Source organism: Podospora anserina, chromosome 1 (genome assembly GCF_000226545.1).
Source record: "Podospora anserina S mat+ genomic DNA chromosome 1, supercontig 6".
Classification (NCBI taxonomy): domain Eukaryota; kingdom Fungi; phylum Ascomycota; class Sordariomycetes; order Sordariales; family Podosporaceae; genus Podospora; species Podospora anserina.
The window spans coordinates 1-22,334 of NW_001914851.1; the positions used below are offsets into that span (position 1 = coordinate 1).

A 22,334-nucleotide genomic window follows, 5' to 3' on the forward strand; every position below is an offset into this window, starting at 1 on the left:
TGGAAGATTAGAGTTCTGGTAGGGGTAGGAAAAAAGTAAACTTTTTAGGAATTAAAAAAATTATTTTAAAGGACCCGGTATTTAAATTATTAGACCCTAATCGATTATTTAAAGTCGAAGCGGATATATTAAACTATACGATCGATAGATAATTAGGGTAACGAAACGATAATAATAAACTATACCTAATAACCTTTTTTTCGAAAAAGTTTAAAGAGGTATATTAAAATTATTTAATTTATAATAAAAAGTTATTTACTATTATCGAAGTATTTAAAAAATAAAGGTTATATTTTAATAATATTAAATATAAAATATAGATTTATACGGATTATAAAAATCTATAATACTTTATTATTACGAAAGTTTTTAATATATAATAAATATAATAATTAAAGTTTTTTTCGGAATTTAATTTTTAAATTAATTATAAAAAAAGTTCGGAAAACGCTAAAGTAAATATATTTAACCGGCGGGCCGACTACTATAAAGATATATTTAAAGAATTATTATTATTATTTAAAAAAGTATTAAATAGTATTTTTAAGTATTTATTATAACCGTAAATAAAATATTATATAATATATTATAAAAAAGTTACTTTTAATAAATATTAAAGGAAATTAAGTAATAATATTATAAAGTAATATTAATAAAAAAAGTTAAAGTTATAAAGTATTTAAAAAAATAATTAAGGAAGATTATAATATAAGAATCGAGCGTATATAATATTAAGTAATAGGATAATATTAATAATAAAGATTTACGGATCGAAGTTCGGAAGATATATAAGTATTATAAAAACTATAGAAAAAATTAAATAGTATTTTAATTAATTAAGGATTAAAAATAATATTAAAAAAACTATTTAATTATATTATACGTATAAAAAAACAAGGGTTATAAAGTATAAGCTTTATAGATTTCTAAAACTATTATTAATAATAAAATAATTATAAAATTTAATTATAATAAACTTTATTATTAAATTATTAAAATTTAAAAATATAATAATTAACGTTAAATATAATAATATATTAACGGTAATCGATAAACTTATTAAATAAATATATTTTTTACTTTATAAAGAAATTTAATCGGTAAAAGAATTAATAAATATAATATTACGGTATATTATATTAATATATATATAATTAAAAAAGTTTATTACGGACTGCGATATTAAATTTATATTAAAATTTTAAAAAGCGTTAATAACGAGGTTAGGGGTAATAAATAAAGTATTTTCGGCTTATTACCCTTAAACGAATAGTTAAACGGAACGGTTTAATTAAATTATAAAATAGTATTTACGGAATTATATTAATTTCGAATAGGATAATTGTGACGAACCCCTGTACAGAACCTCTGAAAGGGATACTCGGTTGAAGGCTTCTTCTGACAATTGGTTCGGTGCAGCTAAACAGTGCACAACAAGATGTCTCAATGTAAACACAAGATACCGTGAATACAAGCTGTGATTGCATACTGCGGAACTATCTACAAGCTATCTAGTTCCTCCGTATATATAGACCATAAATCCCTAAGTACCTTCGTACCTGGGTCACTCTCGCTCACCAGCGACCCGTGGTGATCCCTCAGAACTCACCGCGCTCACCTGGTGAGCGTGGTGATCCGGCTCACCTTTGCCAAGCAGTGAGCCTTGTCCTACCCTGCAGCCCTGCCGCCGTGTCTTCTTCCTCTGATTGGCAGGCATGGCCAGCTGCAGTCTCCACCTGGCCTTGCTATATGGTTGGTTTGTGACAATAATTAAATTAAATTATTATTTATAATATAATTAATATATAATATATTATTAATTAAAACGATTAAAATTATACCGTTCTTCGTAAACTTTAAATATAAAGTAAACCTATAGTAAAAACTTAACGTTAAAGTATTTAGGGCTAAGGTTAAAGTAAATAAACTATATATATTTTATAATAAATTTAAATAAAAATTAAAGTTTATAAAGGAAAGGATATAGAAATATTATAATATTAAAAAACTCGAGGGACCTTACTTTAAGGGGGGGGATATAATATTCTTTTTTATATATAATTTATATATTAAAAGACTTAATAAAAAGCTAGACTATAGGAGAGTAAGTTTATTTAAGGTTAAAAAAAAGATTTTAAAAATAGTATTCGAATTAAAGTTATTTAATATAATATATTTACGATTATATACCTTTTATATTTTACTTTTAAAACCTATATTATTAATAAATAAAGTTAATATATAGGTAATAGCGGAGAATAAAAAAAAATATAATATAAAAAAAATATTAAATTTATAGTTTAATAAAAACTTATTTAAAATATTTGAATTAATTAATTAGGATATTTAATTATAAAATAAATTTATAGGAACTATAAATATACTTTAATTACCTAAATAAATAAAAAGAATTTTTATTAATAATATTTAAACCGATTAAAACTTTAAGTAAAAAAAATAAATCCTTTAAATTACTAATTAAATAATAATAATTATAAAAGACTAAAGAACTTTAATAAAAATCGAACCTACGCCTTTAATATAATAATCGACGTATTATATATTATACTATAAAGTTAAAAAGTATAAAGGGAATTAAATATAAATAGTGTTACGCGCTTTAATTATTTTAAAAAGTAAAAAGCGTATTAACGGTAGTATTTTAGGAAGTTAAGAAGGAAGGACCGGCTACGTTTGGGTTTAAAGAAAGGTTAAGCGGTTAATTAAAACTTAAGGAAGGATTTAAGAAGGAAAGATCGGAAGGAGTAACAGAAATATCCGCCGCTAGCGAGCTATATAGGGTAGTAAGCCGCGCGGAAAACTCTTTTTTTTTCTCTTTAAAGAGCCGAAATTCGCGACGGAAAGTAATAAAAGCTCGAGCTTTAAAGGTATATAATTATACTTCGAAAATAAAGAAATTTATTTAGGGTAACCTACTTTTCGGTATTTAAATATTTTTTTTCTTTAATTAAAGAACGGACTATAAGGATAGTTAAAAAAGGGAAAAGAAAGTTAAAAAAGAAATTTACGATTTATATTATAAACGTTATAATAAAAATAATTTAAATTAATATATAGGAAATACTAATTATATTAAAAGGAAGTTACGTATTAAAAATTATTTTCTTTATAATAAATATATTCGGGTATAATAAAATTAAATTTTTTAAAAAAATATATTTAATTACGGTAATGGTCGGTACTTATACGAATCGATTTCTTTATACGATTAAATATAACGGTTAAGATAAAAAAGGAAAGGAATTTATAATAAAAATATAAAAGAAAAGGGGATCGGTAATTATTTTAGAAATATAATTACCGGGGTATTAACCTAGAAAGAAGGGTATTATATTATAATTAACTTAACGGTAAGTCGCGCTATATATAGAGCGTAGGTCGCTCTTAACTAATTATTTAGGAAGTTAGGGAATAAGTCGATTAGGGCTAAATAAAAATACTATAGCGTTAAGGCTTACGAGTAGTCTATAGGATATAAAATACTAAGGATAATTAAAGGTATAGTACGACGAGTATAATGTAGATATAATATACTAGGAGTAATTAAAGGTATAGCACGACGAGTATAATATAGAATGTAATATATTAAAAATAATCGGGCTTATAGTAGGGCAAGCACCTTACGGCCCTAAGGTCTATATATACGGAGGAACTAGCTAATATAGATAAATAGTTCCGTAATATATAATTTAAACTTATATTTACAGTAACTAATATTTATATTAAAATATTTTATTATACACTATTTAGCTGCACCGAACTAATTATTAGAAGTTACCTTTAACCAGTATCCCTTTCAAAGGTTCTATACAGAGGTTCGTTATATAATAGTAATAAACCGGTCTATATATACGGAGGAACTAGCTAGTGTAGATAGATAGTTCCGCAGTATGCAATTCACAGCTTGTATTTACGGTATTTTGTGTTTACATTGAGACATTTTGTTGTGCGCTGTTTAGCCGCACCGAACCAATTGTTAGAAGTAGCCTTCAACTAGTATCCCTTTCAGAGGTTCTGTACAGGGGTTCGTCACAAAACGCGAACCACTCGCTAATAACCTTTAGATCCTCGCATTTGGCTCTCTAGTAATCGTATCTATATATAAAACGCGTATAGAGCTTTAACTAGCGTTTAATAAATCGATATACTTAAAGTTTACCGATAGGGGGCGTATTGTATACGCGTAGTAATTAATTGGCCATATTTTCCACACTACGTAATCTAGGTAGAAAAGTTCGTGCATATAGCTTAATAATATATTGGACAATAACCTCCTCTTCTGATTAAGTAAGCTTCTTTGTACCGGGCGTAGTATCGCGTCGTGCAGGCCGGCTAGCGCGCCGGTCGCGGAGGGTTGATGGTGGTATATTATAAAGCATAGCTGCGGCTCTAAGGCTTAATTTTTCGTCCTTTTGGAGAGCTTCGAGGGCTAAGATTACCCTCGCTTCCTTTAAAATAGAAGGCATATTGGATTGTAGAAAAATTCGATGCAAAGTGCAATGAGGACGCGTCGCGCTAGGGAGTGCGCGACCCACTGATATGCACGACTCACTGATAATGTACGTTACTGAGTGCAACACTTAGCATTATTCTTGAGAGAGAACATTTACCCAGCCCCTTGATTATGTTATTAGTATCCCCGTCCTTACCTATCGTACCTACCCTTCCTATTATCTAATAAAAAGCTCTAAAGAAAAATATTAAGTATTCGAATAATTTTAAAAAGCCTTTAAATTATCTTTAAAGACCTTTACATTATTTTTAATAGCCTTTAAATTATCTTTAAATGCCTTTGCATCATCTTTAAAGGCGTTTTAACTATCTTTTAGAGCTTAATCAATACCTCTTAACCTTAAATGATTATACTTTGTAATATAGCTAAATTCTATATTAAGTGGGGGGTGTTGGTAAGACAAATAGGGGGCTCTGTATAGGTTCTCTTATTCCAGATTGGCAGTTTAACGGAGTGTTTGATATTCAGAATTATCTATCGTTTGCTTTAAGATTCTACACACACAAACGACAGCTCGCTCCAGTCCGCCAGACTGCTCTCCCCATCACTCAGGAACTGAGCATAGACTTCATCGTCAAGATAAGACCACTCCGACTCCGCGTCCAAAGCCGCAAGATCCTTAACGTGAACCCCTTGTCGCCGACGGCCTTTCCCTCTTCTCCCTTTCTTCATCGTGTCCACAACCTGAATAGTATATAGGCAGGCCTCATCCCCAAAGCCGCCATAATCCACCTGAAGGTCCTCGGGACCGATAAGTCCCTGGCGGACAAGCTCTGCGACTTCCCAATCCTCAACGGTAGCATCAGCTGCGATGGGCATCGGACCACGTGGCCAGGCTTTTCGGTTGGCAGCGTGTATCCTTGCCACGTCGTCGTCGTCGTCGAAGGCAAGAGTGACGCCTTCATCGATAATTTTTTTGGGTCCGGTGATGGCTTTTGGCTGTCGCTTTTGTGATGGTTTTTTCACCTCATCCTGATGATGTCTCGGCTTTGACGTGACCTCTGATCCAGCGGGCAATGCTGGTGCGTCTAGCTCTTCTGTCGCCGTCTTTGTCTGCGTTGTTGTGGCATCGGCCTCCACTGGGGTGCTCTGATCAGGTTTGTCCCCCTCGTTGCTGTCCTCGTTTTCAATTGCCGTCGCCGCCGCCGCCGCCGCCGCCGCCATCATAGCCCTTCTGCAAGCTCTAGGCAAGGTCTTACTCCTCTTGGCCGCGTTTTCTGCGCGGACCGACTTCCAATACTCCTTGCGATGGCTCTGCGACCGAGGATAGTAGAATTGGCGGACGTAACACGGTCGTCCATCCCAATTCAAATGCATCATGCACCAGTCACACTCGTACCAGTCCCATGGGTAGGTGTCCCGTTTGCGCCGTCCCATTGTAGTTGATGTGTTTTTTGTTGCTGAAGTCTGGAGAAGGTTTGATGGTGGTGAGCAGACGCTGCTGGGTTGAGGTAGGTATTTGTAGTGGTAGGTTCAACGGCTGTGCACTGTTGACTTATACAACTTTAGCACCAACGACAATATAAGCGAGGATCCTACCGGCCGGTGTGTGACTCAGGCCGGCGGCCCCCACCAAGTTGCAAGCGCAGAGTTGAGCTCAACTAAACGCAAGGTACTCGGTATTTTCCGTTCTTTGCTTCTAAAAGAAAAAGAAGAAAAAAAAGAAACCCGCGATCCTTGTTTCAAGATGTTTCCATGACCGGCATTGGGCTGCCATCTGGGAAAGAAGGTCATACTGTCATTGGCACTCGCGTCCACTCCTTTGATGTTGAGAGAACCAACTTCAATTTGAAAACCGCCGCCAAGATAACTCCATGAATGATGAACCGTACAGGAAGCAAGCCGTATTTTCCATTGCTGGCCAAAGTACGCATGGAACAATGCATCGGTCCGCGTCATACACACAGCTGATTCAACCGCAGGACCACCTTCTCGATGTATCTTACTCCCACTCTGATCCCATCCTCATCCTGGAACTCCCGCTCATCTCCAAAGTCTTGATTGTCCGGGTCAAGACAGGTCAGACATGTCTCTACAATCTCGGCATACCTCGTTCCCATGTATTGAGGCAGCTCGTTCCGCGCTAGATGTAGAAGGAACTCCTTGCCTCGGGTGTGTAGAAAATGGTTGACCTGTTTGATGTCCGGGTGTGGCGACACAGGCAGGATCTCGGTGGGCAGTGCTTGGCCGGTCTGGGGATGGTATCGTATGAACGATTTCCAGAAGCCAATCTCCAGGAGACAAACACCGAGACTGTAAATATCGTGTTGCATGATGTAATCTTCATTCGGCGAAGCTCCTTGGCGGGAAGAATGCCGGTAGAGATTTCGCTCTAGAGTGTCATCCCCAAGCCGCTGGGTTGAGCCATCCTCCCGTCGAAAGTTCTCGAAGCCCACAAGAAAGAGTGACTGCGAAGGCAAGCCCGATTTGGTGCTGGTGAATACCAGTATGGATTCCGGGCGGACGTTTTTGTGAACGAAGCCGAACGTGTGGACGTAGCTGACGGACCTGGCGAGTTGTTTTGCGTAGTCGAATCGTAGTGACAGGGTTTGAGGAGGAGCTGTATGGGATAGCACATACCGAAGGCTGTTGGGAATCCCGGTAGTGTGGACTGGCTGTCTGAAGACCATCGTCAACATTGATGGAGTTGTAGTACGATCGTGACGGCCTTTTGTCGGTGTTGATAATGGGACGGCCACTCCTTTGCATGCGAGAAGGCCGAATGTATGAGGGTCGTTGTGCTGAAGCTTCCTGGCCAGGTCTCTTGCGTCCTTCTTGATGAGTTGATACTTGGCTACCGGCTCGCATGTGATTTGGTTGAGAATGTAAACCCCAACCTGACCATTTCCGTACAACCGTTGCGCGATTGAGATCTGCGAGAATGCTACTTGTTGAATGAACATCTTGGACAGCTCTGCTGCGTCGAAGGTCAATCCCGCTTCTGATGAACTACCGTATGTGCTGTCTTGCATGCGACTCGCTCTTATGGTGACTGTGGACGGAATGGCTGTTGCTGTATTGGAGTGTGGTTTGTCGTCGATCGCGTCAAGATTGGTAGGCGTTTGGAGAGCGAGGTCGACCTGTGAGTCGGCGATTCTCATGAGAAGAAACCATGATTGGTCCGTTGTTTGTTGCCAGGTCTCCAGCTCCTCGATGGCCTTGTCTAGACTCTTCTTTATCAAGATGTATTTGCCCCTACGTGCATTAACCTCAAGGCTGTGGTTGATCTCGAGAAACACAGGCAGGGGCCTTACAAGTCGATTGATTATACCTGTGACAATCTCTAGCTTACTCAAAAGAATCCGAAGTGTCTGGCCCCAAATCTCGCGATGGTCATCTTCTATCAGATGTTGGATGCGCTTCAGAAAGTCGAGCTTGTGGGTAAATAGCATCCAGTTGTTGTCGAGACGGATCACACGCTCTGATATTTGAGCATCTGCTTGGCGTAGGTTCGCACACAGGGCCCTGAGTTGTCTTCCATATTTCAGACACAAGTCAATTGTCGGTGGTAGGGCAAGAGCCAGTCCAACAAGCTCGGCCATATTGGCAGAGTTCTTCTGGCCCACACGACACGAGGAAGAACTGGCAAAACTCTGGATAGACTGTGCCAAAGAACTTGTAAGAACACGGTTTGAGCGATCGAGGGGTGGTTGCAGCGAGGCGGCCAAATGCGAACCAATAATAAGGCAGACGAGGCAGACTTCCGGGTTGTTTCTTCACAACTTCATGTGACTTCGTGCAGGCCGCGGGCTGAGGACGCTGTGATTGAGCGCCACGATTTGTCGGCTGCATATCTGGTGTGGCAGAATATGTAGAAGGAGCAAGAAGCCAAAACACGGCCTCGGTCACTCATTGGACAGAATGAAACCAGGAGCTGAGCCACCGCCCACCTTCCATCCAGCTTTCCCCGCAACACAAAACTGCCCCTTCCTCTGATGGTTGTGAACGCTTGAGACTGCAGCTGACTCATTTATCCTTGATACCTTCCATACGCTCCGTCCCAACACATTCAACGCTCATTATTAATTGCCTAACCAAGCATTCCACGCCTACTGGTCATGTTCAAGTTGACAATCAATGGCGAACCATACTTTGATGTCGCTGGAAGCAGTCCATGACACCAGACTTCTAGCAACTGTCGAGGCGAATGTCACCATTCACCGCGTAACAACAGTACGACAAGGCAACCCGTCATGGTGGCAAGAACGATGGGTGCGGCATGATAACAACATTCTTGGACACGGAGGATGCGGTCTGGTATGGCTAGAAAAGAAAGAAAAGATCCTCGAAGCGGAGGAAGACAAATGGAGAGCGGTGAAAGCCATTCGAGTAGCTGACAGCAAGAGCACCAACGAAGGCGTCCGCTACGTCCGTGAGTTGGAAGCGTTGAAAAGATTCTCTCAACCGAAGGTATGTACCTAGATGATGATGATGTGCGTGTGCACCTACTTAGTCACCGTTTTACATGCTGACTTTTCCCCAAGTATGCCCATTTCTTTGTTGAGTTCTTTGGATGGTACGAAATCCCAAATTACCTCTGCATCGCCATGGAGTATTGCGAGCATGGTGACTTGAGGAAGTATCTTCAAACGGTCAAAACCATGCCCGAAGACGAGGTGAAGGTGGTTGCTTCCCAAGTATTGGGTGCTCTGGAAATGATGCACGAGGCAGGGTATACTCATAGAGATGTGAAGCCCGCGGTGAGTACATTATGCAAAAGCTGAATTCAAGAAGGCTTGAGCTCTAATGATGTTCTTCACAGAACATTCTCATCAAATCCAAGCCGCCGCAGAGATGGTGGGTCAAGGTGTGCGACTTGGGCCTGAGCAAACGTGCTGAGGACATAGCTGGCGCTTCTACGACTGTAAGGGGCACGCCCGGCTTTCTGGCACCGGAAGTGTTGGACTGCGATCCCAGCACAGGGCAGAGAGACTCTTTTCCCATCGACATGTGGTGTTTTGGCGAGACGGTTTACCAAATGTTGACCGGAGAGCCAGTCTTCAAAACCCTGGCAGCTCTTTTTCATTACCGAGCTGGCAGCATCGAATTCCCGGATCAGGCTTTCCAACGAGTCAACGCCAGTCCAGAAGCCCGTCACTTCGTACGATCATTGATGCTTGCGCATCCTCCTCTTCGTCGCACGGCCACCGCGCATCCGATATATGGCGCCCCAGGTCATCCTTTGGATGCAAATCAAAACCGTAGAAAATCTGGTGATCAAGTCGCGGTCGGCAGTCTCGTACGAAACAGCCACCGCGTGGCCTCCCCCACTTCCTCAAGACGGGGATCAAATCACGGGAGTCTCTGGGAAATGGACGCAAACAGTGGAGATCGCAAAACACTCCATGGCACATGCCATAGGCTCTTTCGGAGATCAGTCCGAATCTCAACTTCCTTCGATTTACCCTGCCCTCCCAGGACTTGGCCAGCTATATCACCCTTATCTACAATATGCATACAGCAACTCCACACTCAATCCATTCTACTACTTTCTGTCACCTAGCAATTACTATGCTGCTCAATATCTCAACGCAATGATCAATACGATGTCAAGTGGCGGCTACAAGTTACCTGCAGTATCTTTGCGCAGATCAGTTCTGCCAAAGCGAGTCAAGGCTCTCTTTCCCAGAAACGTGGCCCGCTCAAAACCAGCAGAAGTAGTCAAAAGGGAATTCAAGGAAGCGATCACCAAAGCGGCCAGCAAGGTGACAGACAACAGGCTTCAACCAAAGGATACAAATCTAGACGCCCAAGAGTCGATAAAGCAACATATCGAGGCGGCAGATCAGCATTCTGACTCGAATGGGAACTCCCAACGGCTCGTAGGCCAGTCAACATATCAGCAGCCTGGGCTCAGTGCCGAGACTCGATTTTCCGTCAATAAAGAAAACAAGAACTTTGCGGAGGATTTCAAGCCGACTATTCCTGTCCCGTCTGAGATGGCCGAGCTCTTGAGTCGCGGGAAGCCACCAAAGTCCAATCCAGCAGGCACGGCAGGGGCAGAGGATCATGACTCGTTGCGTGACGAAACGGAAGAAAGTTGGACAGTTGTTACGTCAAGGCGAAAGCATTCTGGACCAGCAAAGAGGCGACCAGCACCCCCGTCTCCATCGACTCATGCTAGAGCCTTGCCGGCTCGCAAGAGCACACCGACTCCAAATTCTGATGTACTAACAACTCAAGTCTTGCCAGTTATGGCACGTCGACCGGCCCCGCGACTACCACAAGCAATCATTGGCAGACAATCTTGGGCCGAGGTAGTTGCTACAGAGGGCGGGGAGCCTGAGTGACAGAGTGTTCAGAAAACCTGTCTTTCTAGCAAGAAGTCGCGATCTGGTAGGCACCCGGTTCGAGGGGCAAAAGACGATTATTTTATGATATCGAATCGGATTGCCGGATCGACAACTATCCACGATCCGCACCATGGTTGGTGCAGGGCTCAAAAGCTTAGCATCCGTGACGTGCCAAGGCCCCCCTGAAGAAACCTCCCTCGGCTCAACTTGCCGACAACACGCTACGAAACCTCTTTCCCCACACACTGCAACCAAAGGTTCCGAGCTCGCGTGGCTCCGCCAACGAGCCTTGTAATAAAAGTATGGTGCGGCTGTGCTACTGTTGCGATGCTGCTGGGTTCTGAAGCCCCTGTTGCCGTTTCATGGAAACTTTTGGCAAGTCAATGCGAATTTCAGGGTCCTTTCCAAGGGGTGAGGACGATGCACGGCGCAACACCAAGATGGACAATAAGAGGGCACACGATGCCACTCGACTCTCGGTCGAGAGTCACAAAGTGCGAACCCTCAGTCTGTCTTTTCCGCAAACACAACAATGTGGCCTGCCGAAGCCGTGATAGGGGCTATCAGCACCCTGCTCTCTTTACAAGCCGACCATGTCGCCCCTGGTTTTATTTCAAGTAACAGTACACCATCATGGCACACCTCTCTAGCCAAAAGAGCAGCACAGGACTTTTTCCTACGAGTGATGCCCCTTGGAGCATCCATAACGGAAGGAATTGGTTCGAGAAACGGGGCAGGGTATCGCGATCTACTTCGTGCGCAGTTGCGTACACGGGGATGGAACGTTAACATGGTGGGATCAAAACAAAACGGGCGTTTTGAAGACAGTGACAATGAAGGGCACCCAGGCCTGACCATCAACCAAGTCCGCGGGGAGTTCAATAAGACTGGCAAGGCGCTGATGCCAAATCTGGTGCTTCTCAACGCTGGGACGTAGGTCTTCGCAGCCTCCCAATCTCTTACGGAGAGAATAACCGTGTGTGCTAACATGTCGATTTAGGAACGACTGCATCCGCCAAATCGACACCAACAACGCGGGAGCCCGCCTCAAAGCTCTCATCGATGATGTCTTCACAACCGTTCCAGGGGTAACAGTGGTCGTTTCGACCCTGGCACCATCACGCAAAAACGACAGTTGTTCCGCAGATCTCAGTCAACAATATCGCGACTTGGTGACCAATACCTACAGAGGCAACCCACGTATTGGCATGGCCGACTTGCATGCGGCCATCAACATAAACGACCACCTCCATCCCGACGGGGTACATCCCAACGATGCAGGCTACGCCATCTTTGCTTCCCTCTGGATGGAAGCAATCCGAAAACTCGAAGACCAGATCCAGCCTCCCGCAGCAGTGATCGACGATGGGCCTGCCGATGTCCAGCGGCCATCTCCGCCAAACGATAAGGAATGCATCCGAACCCCAGGGACAGTGGTAGATGGCACGTATCTGCACGAGCAAGTGGAAAGGGGCGTCTTGAGCTCGGCGAAAATCCCAAAGCGTTTGGATGGAAGAGAGGCAACTCCCTCACAGATCTTCTTTGCCAATGTTGTCGTCATGAACAACCTCTTCAAGAGGGGCGAGGAGTTGGATGATCGAATTGCGGTCTATCGTGGCGGCGATGGTGGCAACAGATATGTGTTATCTCAAAACAGGGCTGGTGGGAATTTCGAGACAAACACGATGGAGTTCAGTGTGGGAATCGACTGCGATGTATCAAAGGGGGCAAGGGTCATTTTTGCTGATTTTGTGAGTACCTATCTAGTCTTTGCGCTTTGGCTTGGGGGGTGGTGCTGACCGAATGACCATAACAGAACAATGATGGTTTGGATGACTTCTTCTGTGTCAATGCCAAGGCGGGCGTTTCGGTCTCCTTGAACCGCGGGGGGAGGCCTCCCAGATTCGAGAGCATCGGGCAGGTGGTGCCAGACAGGGAGGGTTTCACAGCTGATGATGTTCGAGTTGCCCGTAAGTGTTGACATCAAACCCAGCCAAGCTACTTGGTGCTGACGGCCATTCTCAGAGATCGACGGTGACGGAAGAGCCGATTACTGCCTCATCAAAGCTGACAGCAGCATTGACTGCATCCGCCAAAATGGACAAGGAGAATTCAACGGAGCCCTGCAGTTGACCTTTGATAAACTGTCCGGCATTGACAAGGGGCGTGTTGTGCTGGGAGACATCAATGGAGAGTAAGTCTCGGCATTCCGCCCTAATATGTCTGTCATCTTGACAAATTCCCTGCTGACATTTCACATTTTTGTAGTTTCCGCAGTGATTATCTGAGAATTGGAGAAAACGGCAACATCCTAGCATTCATCAACTCCGGCATGGGCAGCAACAATGCCCCAGAATGGCGAGACGCTGGTATCATAACCCAGGGTGGACTTGGCATCATGCCACCAGAGCTTATCAAATTTGGACGGGTCTTCGGTTCATCAAAACTGGATTACATTTACCTGGATGAGAATGGCGGCAACTTTGAGGTCCATGCCTGGCAAAACACTGGGAAAGGAGGTAAAGTGCGTGTCACAGAGGACTGTCCTCCATGACATGGGGAAAGGGTGGTTGTGGGCGAGGCTTGAAGCTTGTAAATTACTTGTAACATGTTGTGTCTTTTTGAATAGCGCTTTTGATAGGGCCCAACAGCAGAGAAACTGTTGGCTCGGGGAAGAAATTATGCTTCATTCTCCAATACTGAAAACCTTGCTACTTGTGGCAAAAGAAAAAAAGAAAAAGCCTATCACTCCTCGCCGCGCTGCCGATCCCTTACACACACGAGTCTTTTCCATATACCGTGCACCCATGCGTTCGGCCTCCAATGCTCCTTCCTTGCGAGATACCGGCCCCTAATTATCACCCTCGGTGGTCTCAATCTTCTTCGCCTCTGAATCCTTAGATTTGATATGCTCTAGATTAGCCAAACGTCCAGTTTGTTCGGAATGTCCATGGCCGGAACGACCAACCTCCTGGGTCGAGCTATGGCTCCGTACTTTCTTCGCCGCCGGGATTTTGTCAAATGTCTCTGCGGCAGTTCTCCCCCTTCTGGTGGAACGCCTGACAAGCTGCTCTACCCCATTTCGGCCTCGGCGTTGGCTTTATACATCGTTGTCGCTGTTGTTGTTGGCGATGTTGACAGCGTTGTCCTTGCTGGCAGAAGCCATGGTTGTCTGTCTTGGTGGTTGATAGTGTGTAGTCTGCAGAACTGCCTCTGTATATGCTCGTGTTATTCTGGGTGAGATACCCAGCAGCGCCCGGCACCCTTGCCACATAGATAACTGAGATACTAAAGTAGGTAATATGCCTCAAAGGATAGTCCATATACCTTTCAAGATAATTTATAGGCCCTTAAGGATAGTTTGTGGGCCTCTAAACACAGTTTGTAGGCCTTCAAAAATAAGTAACAGGCCTTAAAAGATTGTTCAGAGGCCTGTTAACTTACTTTTAAGGTACATTTTATAGTAAAATATGGGTCAACTTACTTTAGTGTCTTATTTATTTTGTGGGCTGGGGTCCCCGGGTGAAGTTTCTGGGCCATGGAATACGCCTCTTTATCATGGGTCGAGAGGCGAACAAGAGTGCTGGCGTTTGCACATTGATGGCTTCTTTGCCTGAATTGAAAGCCGACGTCGGCTCTGAAGCCTCTGCAAACGAGTATTGGGGTCTCACAAAAACAGGGTCATGCCAGATTGCTTGATTATCAGATTGCTCAGTGTATTGGGAAAAGGGGCGTTCTCATCCGATCACAGATCAACTATGTTGCCCCCACAACTTGGTCAGCGAGTCGCGAGGTTGTGATTGTGTTTCAATCCAGTTACCAAGAGTCAAGGTTGTGAAGGGACTTCATTTCTCATCTCAAACTAGAGTCTAGCTCTCCTTGTACTGCTCAAAGACTGTTCAACTTAATAACCCTGATTATTTGGGTATCCATACGACTGTCCTTGGTTGGACTGATACTGCTGAGGATTGTACTGTGGGGGAGGTGGGTATTGGTTCTGTTGACCATGCCCATACTCCTGTGTGGGCGGAGGCGGAAACTGGTTTTGCTGGCCATGCTGATACTCTTGTGTGGGCGGAGGCGGGAACTGGTTCTGTTGGTATTGCTGTGTTGGCGGAGGGGCATATTGCTGACTGCCCGAGTAGTTGTGTCCCTGCTGGGGAGGTGGGGGAGGATACACCCCAGTGATGGGCTGGTTGCCGCCACCGAGCTGAATGTTGTTGGTCACTGCACCCACTTCTACCCCATCATCGTTACTTATATCGTCCGGCACAGTAACCTTCACCTTGGGCAGGTACCGCTGCACCTTTTGCTCCACAATGCCCTGGACGAAGACCCAGCTTTGCTTCTCGAACTTGCGGTGGCCACCGTTGACGACACCAAGGATGCTCTGGCGGAGGGTCTCTTGCACCTTGCGGACGAGGCTACGAATCTTGATGAGCAGCTTGGCCTTGATGTCATCACCAAATCCACGGTCCCCACCCGATCTCGAGGCCGAGACAGTATTGTCGAGTTGCGAGTCAAACGGATTGCCGCCCAGAATCTTCTCGAGAGGGCGCTGGAACTGGTCTGGCAACAGCTCAAACAGCTGCTTCTCAATCTGTCCCAGAATCTTGCGGAATTCGAGGCGAACCTCCCTGTGGACCTTGGCCAAACCGTGACTGAGCTTCTCGCTGATGAGTTTGGAAAAGCCGCCCTTGCTCTCGCCACCATCATCCTCAGCCCTATCCCCAACGCCCCTGGACGCGCCCTCGCCATGTGACTTCTTGCTTCCGAACAAGCTCCCAAACCCCTTAACCAAATCCTTCACCTGATCCTCAAACTCCCCCTTCACACCATCACCAAGATCCCTCGTGGTAGTGTTCCCCCGCAACCACTTCTTAATATGATCCAACGCAATCTTGGTAAACTGCTCCGCAATAGACGTATGTTGATCTCTCAGCTTGGCTCCAACCAACTCCTTGATCTCAGGGGTAATCATCCTCGCCTTCTCCTCCGGGTTCCCAGCCACATCCTTGACAGTATTGCTCAAAACCCCCAAGAGCCCATCCAACTGGAACCCCTGACCACCACCAGGGCCATCATTCCGCTTATCCAGATGATCCTGAACCACGTCAAACGCCGCAGAAAAGAACTTCTTCATCCCATCCCCCTCCCCCCCACCTCTCGACCTCGTCTCCCCCTCACCACCAAAGCCCCTCGCTTGCCCACCACCACCACCACCACCAGAAGTCAAGTTAAAAATCTCCGCCAAATCATCACCCACCCCTCCCGGGCCCGCAACCGCGCCAAAGCTCTTGGTCAACTTGGCAATCTCATTCGCAAAAGACAGGCTCTGTCCACCGTACGAATCAGGAACGTCCTCGTTCAGCCCTCTAGCACCAGAGCTAGAGCTGTTGTTGTCTTTGTCGAACAAAGTCCGGAACGCCTCAATGACCTGCTGCTCGAGGCTATCGATGGTCTTGGTCTGGAAGGTCTCGAGCTCCTCGGTGATGCGGGGCTGGATCTGGGGGGCGAGCGAGTCGACATAATCGTCAACCTTCTTCATCAGGATGTCGGGAAGGGCGGCCATTTTGACGGATGATAGGGGTGATGCAAGGCGCTAAAGATAGGGTAATAAGGGAATAAGCACCGGGTTGGGTTCGATGTTGGGAAAAACAACTTGAATCGCGTTGCGTTTCTCTCTGCTGGGGGAAGCTGAGCTGATCGGAGCGGGGTGGAGGGGTTGTTGGGCGCGGCCGATAAGCTGATAAAGCTCCCACTTGACGTCAGCTTTTGGGGGGTACGGGGGTATTCGTTAGCCATTGTCTCAGATGCTCTTTTTGCCCCGCAAAAAGTGAGCTTATTAGGTGGAGCAGCGCTGAGCTGCTACGGTAACTATATACCTATTAAATAGCAACTTGAAATTTTATTTCTCTACTTTTTAATATACTACTAACTTGTGATCTTAGTAACTGACTAATAAACCTGCCTTTTACTTTCACTACTAACTGATTTAATTTTTATAAAAACTCTACCTTATTAATTCTAATTATGTAATTATATGCGTACTGTCACGGCTTGACACTTGGTGGAGCGCGGAGCGCACCACGGACCAATCATTAGTACAGGAATAAGGACCAATCAGAACAGAATCAATGTGATCGAGGATCGATCCAGAGGAGTCAACCCCAAAAGAGACAATATCGATAGGATCGATGGTCGAGTCTATCGATCCAGGACAGTGCCGGGCTTAGCATTGGGTCTATATATACGGAGGAACTGGCTGGTGTAGATAGACAGTTCCGCAGTATGCAATCACAGCTTGTATTCACGGTATCTTGTGTTTACATTGAGACATCTTGTTGTGCACTGTCTAGCTGCACCGAACTAGGATTATTCAGAAGTGCCTTCGACTAGTATCCCTTTCAGAGGTTCTGGATAGGGGTTCGTCACACGAAATCACCTATAAAGGCACCTAGGCCAGGTTAGCAGGAAAAAGAACCCACTTAAATAACCTACAGTTTTAGAACATAGCGCCGTAAATCCGACGGACATAGTTTTAGAGATACATTTTGTAGTCCAGCAGCATCACGTAAACTCGGCATTGGAGCCTGTCATCCTCCTGGAGGTTTGCTAGGTGCAGTCGCTTAAAGTATTTCGTGAAGTTACCGGACGTATAGAGCAAGTAAATAAGTTTATCGATACAGGAATTATCCAGCTTTAGACAAAACGCTTTATTAACGTAAAAGAAATATTTTCTCAGCCTATCTTCGTTGACTTAACTGTGACACTGAGAGGGGGGCCATTTTCGACTGCTGTCCTAAATCTGGGAACCCGTAAGTAAAATTAAAGGCCGCGATTATAGTTTAAGAATTTCTAGTGGTAAGGGGCAAGTACAAGGTACCTGGAAGTGCGTTATAATAACCGTATTCCGGGGCGCAGCCGGGCGCTTAGCGTCAGCCTCCTAGCTAATGCGACGTCCAAACCAGCGGCTATTGGGAAAGGCCTTGGTGCCTTCCGCGCCTTGTTCAGCGCCATCTGCGAAGGCGCAAGCATATCCCGCACTCCAGACGCGGTCGAGCGACTTGGCCACGAGGGTAAGAAAGATAATCAGCTTCGTCCAGACATGACCCTCTGACCCTGACATGGTGTTGACCTCCAGAATCTTACCCTTATCCTTCTTTCAAATCTACGAATCCTTCCTGCATCTCGCTTGCTCCGTTGCAGCGGCCGTAGCGAGAGCCTCTTCAGCGATCTCTCGAGACTCGACTTCGTCGTCAGCTCCGACTACTTTGATTTCGACCGTATGATACCTCTCCTCAAGTCAGCAATTACCGACGATAACGATGCCCTCATCTGGAAAGAAGTCTACAAAGTGGTAAGCGAACCTACCCCGCCTCCCTAGCCCACAGCGTCCTCCCTACAGCAGACTCCGTGGCTTCACAATACAGGAAACTTTGCGAACTCCTCCGAGTACCGTAAAGATGTGGATAGAGTCCTTAATGATGAATTAGGCGTTATGTACGTCGGGCTCCCTCGATTATACGAGATATTCTTCGGACGAGTAGCAGATCTCGGAATAATATCCGAGGCTGTCTTTGAGAAATGCAAGGAAGGTAGCGAACCACTTTTTAGTGATGGGTGGAACGGATGGCCAGAAGACGCGAATCAGGACCATGTCTTGAGCTGGTTTTCGGAATTAAGCGAGAAGCCAGCGACGTTTGCAGAAGACTACAGGTCTATCCCAACACATCGACGGCCACTAGCACAGCCCAATAAACCGATCCAGGGCTCAACCGCCGAACGCAAGCTCGATGTTGGCTTCGTGGACGACCCTAAGGCTGGAAAAGACTCGAGATGCCACTGGTCACGCATCCTCGTACCAGGCGAGCTAAAGAGCAACCCTGCGGCGGATACAGCGGCCAAGGCCTGGCTAGATATTGGTACATACGCGAGGGAAGTCCTCGCCGCTCAAGAAACTCGCCGATTTGTCTTGGGCTTTACTCTATGCGGATCTCTTATGAGAGTGTGGGAGTTTGATCGGCTCGGGGGTCTCGCATCTGAGCGGTTTGATATTAACGAGGATGGGTCCCGGTTCGTATTTACGGTCCTCGGATTTCTCTGGATGAGCACAGAGGAACTTGGCTTCGACCCGACATTTACAGTAGCCAACGGCCAGCGGTTCATCGAGATTGAGCGGAACGGTTCGAAGGAACGCCTTATTATCGACAAGGTAATACAGCGAGCACGTTGCGTCGCTGGTCGGGCCACAACATGCTGGAAAGCTCATCGCGAAGGCCTGCCGCAGATACCGCTCGTTATTAAGACTCGTGGCAGTACCCGGAGCGCGATGAGGAAGGTGAGCTCTTATACGAGGTGACTCGCAAGGGCGTCATCAAAATGGCTAGATACTATCACCACGAGACGGTTCAGATATATGGAGCGAATGACGACGTCCGAAATAATGTGCGCCGAGGATTAGACATTACCCGTGCTACGAACTATCGGCCGGAACGGTCGGCCCTCCAACCGGCCATGGCAGCGTCGGAGGTTTCGCGAAGAGGTTGCGGAAGCAGTACCATGGCTGGCGAGAAACGATCGTCTAGCCAAACCGGCGCCTCTCTACCACACAGCAAGCGGACTTGCTCAGCATCTTTAGTAAAAGCCGGCGGCGATCTATCCAATCGGGTGCATCGGCGTGCGATTCTTCGCGACTATGGACAGCCAATTTACAAGGCCAGCTCCCGAACGTCTCTACTTGCTGCGCTCAGCGGCTGTATTGAAGGGCATGAGTCCCTGCGCAAGGCTGGCGTCCTTCACAGAGACATCTCCATCAACAACCTCGTGATCAACGAGCATACGAATAATCTCTCCAGGCCTTCGTTTCTGACTGACCTGGATCTCGCCACTAAAGAGGATCGAGAAGGTGCGTCGGGAGCCAAAGGGAAGACCGGTACAAGAGCGTTTATGGTAATCGGGGCGCTTTTGGGCGAACAACACTCTTTCAAGCACGATCTCGAGTCATTCTTCTGGGTACTGTTTTGGATATGTATTCATTGCAAAGGGCCATTTGAGACCAGAATCGTCGCGCAGTTCGACAAGTGGAATTACCTAGACAAAGAGGCGTTGGCGGAGCTGAAGAAAGGAAAAGTAGTTCATGAGGGGGACTTCATCAGGACCGCCGCGCAGAGTTTCACTCCCTATTATTAACCATTGATACCTTGGGTTAACCGGCTACGGAAAGCTGTGTTTCCAAATGGTGGGAGGTGGGAGAGGGAGGTCAATAGACTACGGAGAAAGGTATTCCCAAACGGCGGAAGATGGAAGACCCTAGAGCCGAAGCTCTATTCCTCGATGATGGAGATCCTTCGCGAAGCCCAGAAGGGCCCAAACGTGGTGGCGGATGGCCGAGAGATAGGAAAGAGGTATCCTTAGTGGAACAGTAATCGTAGTAGCTACCTTTACGACGTAATACAATGCAAATATCAGCCACATAACGACGGCTCATTTCGTCACCCCGGTGCATGATATTTTTGGTTGCTCTTAGAAAATTCTCATCAGTTCTGTCTCGCTTGGGGCGGAGATTCATCGGCTCAGTCATCTTTGCGTGATGAGAATGGAGTACTGTTAGGAGGATAGGTTGGGTGTACCTTTTATACTATTAGCGGCATCAAAGACTCACAAATCCTTGGTGTTCTATTTTTAGATACTGGCACAGCGGGATAGGTGGGTTAGGGTTAAGTGTGTTTATGAAGCCCCTGCATCCGGGCATGTAGGCATGTGATAGTGGTGTGTTGTATGCTTGGTAATATTCTATATCAATTGTTCACTGGTCGTGTCAGTTCTGCACCGAAAGATCTCGCCAAGCTCCTTTCTGCTACCCAAAAGTGATTGTCAGGGGCGCATGGATCGACCAAACTTGGCTTTTCATATAAAATCATTGCATAGGTACTTTTCTCTTGGGTAGCATCAAGCCAATCTCGATGTCCGTCGTCAGCTCAGAAAATGGTTCTTGACAGTAATTTCGGCCACGGGCGGTTCTTGAAGTAAGGACTTGTGATTTTTTCTTCAACTACCCGTCTTTGAGGGGTATGATGACGCAGAACAAATACACATGTCCAGACAATCCATGCAATCTATATGCTCAGTCCACAGACCTCAGTGCTTCGCTTCCAATAACCCTCTTGGTGCGATCCAACGGCCGCCTCTGGCTTTCCAAGTCATGTATGTACAACTCCCGCCGAAATATTCTCTCCCATGCCTTTTGGACTGGCTTAGACACCGCTCGCAAGTCTCTCGACAATGGCGTCAAAGTCCTGGTTGGCAGCCCCCGAGAAGTCGTGTTGCCAGTATCCATGGACGTCATGGATTGGGATGGTCGAGGTGGGGCTGTTGGGGGAAGAAGGACGGTTGGGGGAGTAGGCAAAAGCCATGCGGTTTCCTCCCCTGGGGCTCAGGAAGCGGGAGGCGCCGGTGTCGGTCGTCCACGAAGTGCATCCCTTGCAGAGAGCGGTGTACTGCCACGTGGGTGCCGTTGGACTTGGTGCCGGTCCTGAAAAGGGTGTACTGGGCGTTGTTGTAGGCCTGGGGGGTGATATGGCCACTGAAAAGGTTGTCAGCGCATGATCATCCACTTCACAAGTTTCCAGCACTTACCCAGCCCAGCGAGAGGAGAGCACCGGCTGGTTCTGGCTGTTTCTCCAGGCAACAGTCAACGGGTTCCTGGGCATAGAGCCAGCCCAGGCAATACCGGCCCAACCGACATCGTTAGGAATGACGGCCTGGATAACGGCATCGTAGGAGGTGTAGGTCTGGACGTTGGCCGGAATGGCTACGCGGTAAGTGATGCCCTGGTTTACCCTGTACAGCACGTAGTTGGAAGAAAACACGAGGCCGGTGTCGGGGTCGCGGTAGATGGCATTAGCCTGCGCCGTCACTTCAACCAGGTCAGCACTCTGACCCCCATGATTTAAACAACCTCCACCACTCACCGGTTCTGCTGAGCAGGGCCGCGAGGAGCCCAAACCACAAAGTCCAGAGCATATCGAACCACGAGGTTGGCGAAGGGTCTGTCGAAGAAGAAGAGAACCTTGGCGGCTAGGTGATGTGCGCGACAAGACGTGGAGGCGGCAGAGGGCTCTTTTTTAGTCTGGGTGGGACGGAAGAAGCCAAGTTGACCAAGACGGCGAGAGTACGGGGAAAGGATGCACTTTTGCCATGATTAAGTACAGCGGGAGGGCTGCTGTCGGCATCTCGACTGGATCGCGGGCGTGGGCAACCAAGCATCCCAGAAATACCAGGGCGGAGGAGGTTCGGAGGCAAAATTGCTGGCAAATTCTGAAAGCCAAGACTCTGAATGTACGCCTGTTGGACGGGTTTAATCGCGTGACGCCATGTTCTGGGGTACTGTTAATTTATTTCGAGTCGGAGAAGGTTGCTCCTCGAAGGGAGGAACGTCGTCGTGGTTTCTGCTGGGCGGTTGCAGGCGGTTGCGGGTTGTAAGTGTCGCTCCACGGGGGAAGGGC

The 22,334-nt window shown here is 46.0% G+C and overlaps 6 protein-coding genes across 6 annotated transcripts; 2 read left to right on the forward strand and 4 right to left on the reverse strand.

The window, feature by feature from the left end:
• Window positions 1-5,020: 5,020 nt before the first annotated feature.
• On the reverse strand, window positions 5,021-5,911 carry PODANS_1_21330 (uncharacterized protein; the record flags this gene model as incomplete). The annotated part of the gene is made up of 1 exon (XM_001906409.1): window positions 5,021-5,911. One exon carries the CDS (start codon window positions 5,909-5,911, stop codon window positions 5,021-5,023), a length of 891 nt encoding a protein of 296 aa, XP_001906444.1.
• A 518-nt stretch (window positions 5,912-6,429) lies between these two features.
• PODANS_1_21340 (uncharacterized protein) lies at window positions 6,430-8,076 on the reverse strand (the record flags this gene model as incomplete). Its single annotated transcript, XM_001906410.1, has 1 exon — window positions 6,430-8,076. One exon carries the CDS (start codon window positions 8,074-8,076, stop codon window positions 6,430-6,432), a length of 1,647 nt encoding a protein of 548 aa, XP_001906445.1.
• Window positions 8,077-9,696: 1,620 nt separating this feature from the next.
• On the forward strand, window positions 9,697-10,824 carry PODANS_1_21350 (uncharacterized protein; the record flags this gene model as incomplete). The annotated part of the gene is made up of 1 exon (XM_001906411.1): window positions 9,697-10,824. One exon carries the CDS (start codon window positions 9,697-9,699, stop codon window positions 10,822-10,824), a length of 1,128 nt encoding a protein of 375 aa, XP_001906446.1.
• Window positions 10,825-11,359: 535 nt separating this feature from the next.
• On the forward strand, window positions 11,360-12,626 carry PODANS_1_21360 (uncharacterized protein; the record flags this gene model as incomplete). Its single annotated transcript, XM_001906412.1, has 2 exons — window positions 11,360-11,760; window positions 11,828-12,626. 2 exons carry the CDS (start codon window positions 11,360-11,362, stop codon window positions 12,624-12,626), a joined length of 1,200 nt encoding a protein of 399 aa, XP_001906447.1.
• A 2,105-nt stretch (window positions 12,627-14,731) lies between these two features.
• PODANS_1_21370 (uncharacterized protein) lies at window positions 14,732-16,399 on the reverse strand (the record flags this gene model as incomplete). Its single annotated transcript, XM_001906413.1, has 1 exon — window positions 14,732-16,399. The coding sequence occupies one exon, from the start codon at window positions 16,397-16,399 to the stop codon at window positions 14,732-14,734; it is 1,668 nt and encodes a 555-aa protein (XP_001906448.1).
• Window positions 16,400-21,083: 4,684 nt separating this feature from the next.
• On the reverse strand, window positions 21,084-21,852 carry PODANS_1_21380 (uncharacterized protein; the record flags this gene model as incomplete). The annotated part of the gene is made up of 3 exons (XM_001906414.1): window positions 21,084-21,393; window positions 21,466-21,745; window positions 21,801-21,852. The coding sequence occupies 3 exons, from the start codon at window positions 21,850-21,852 to the stop codon at window positions 21,084-21,086; spliced, it is 642 nt and encodes a 213-aa protein (XP_001906449.1).
• Window positions 21,853-22,334: the final 482 nt, after the last annotated feature.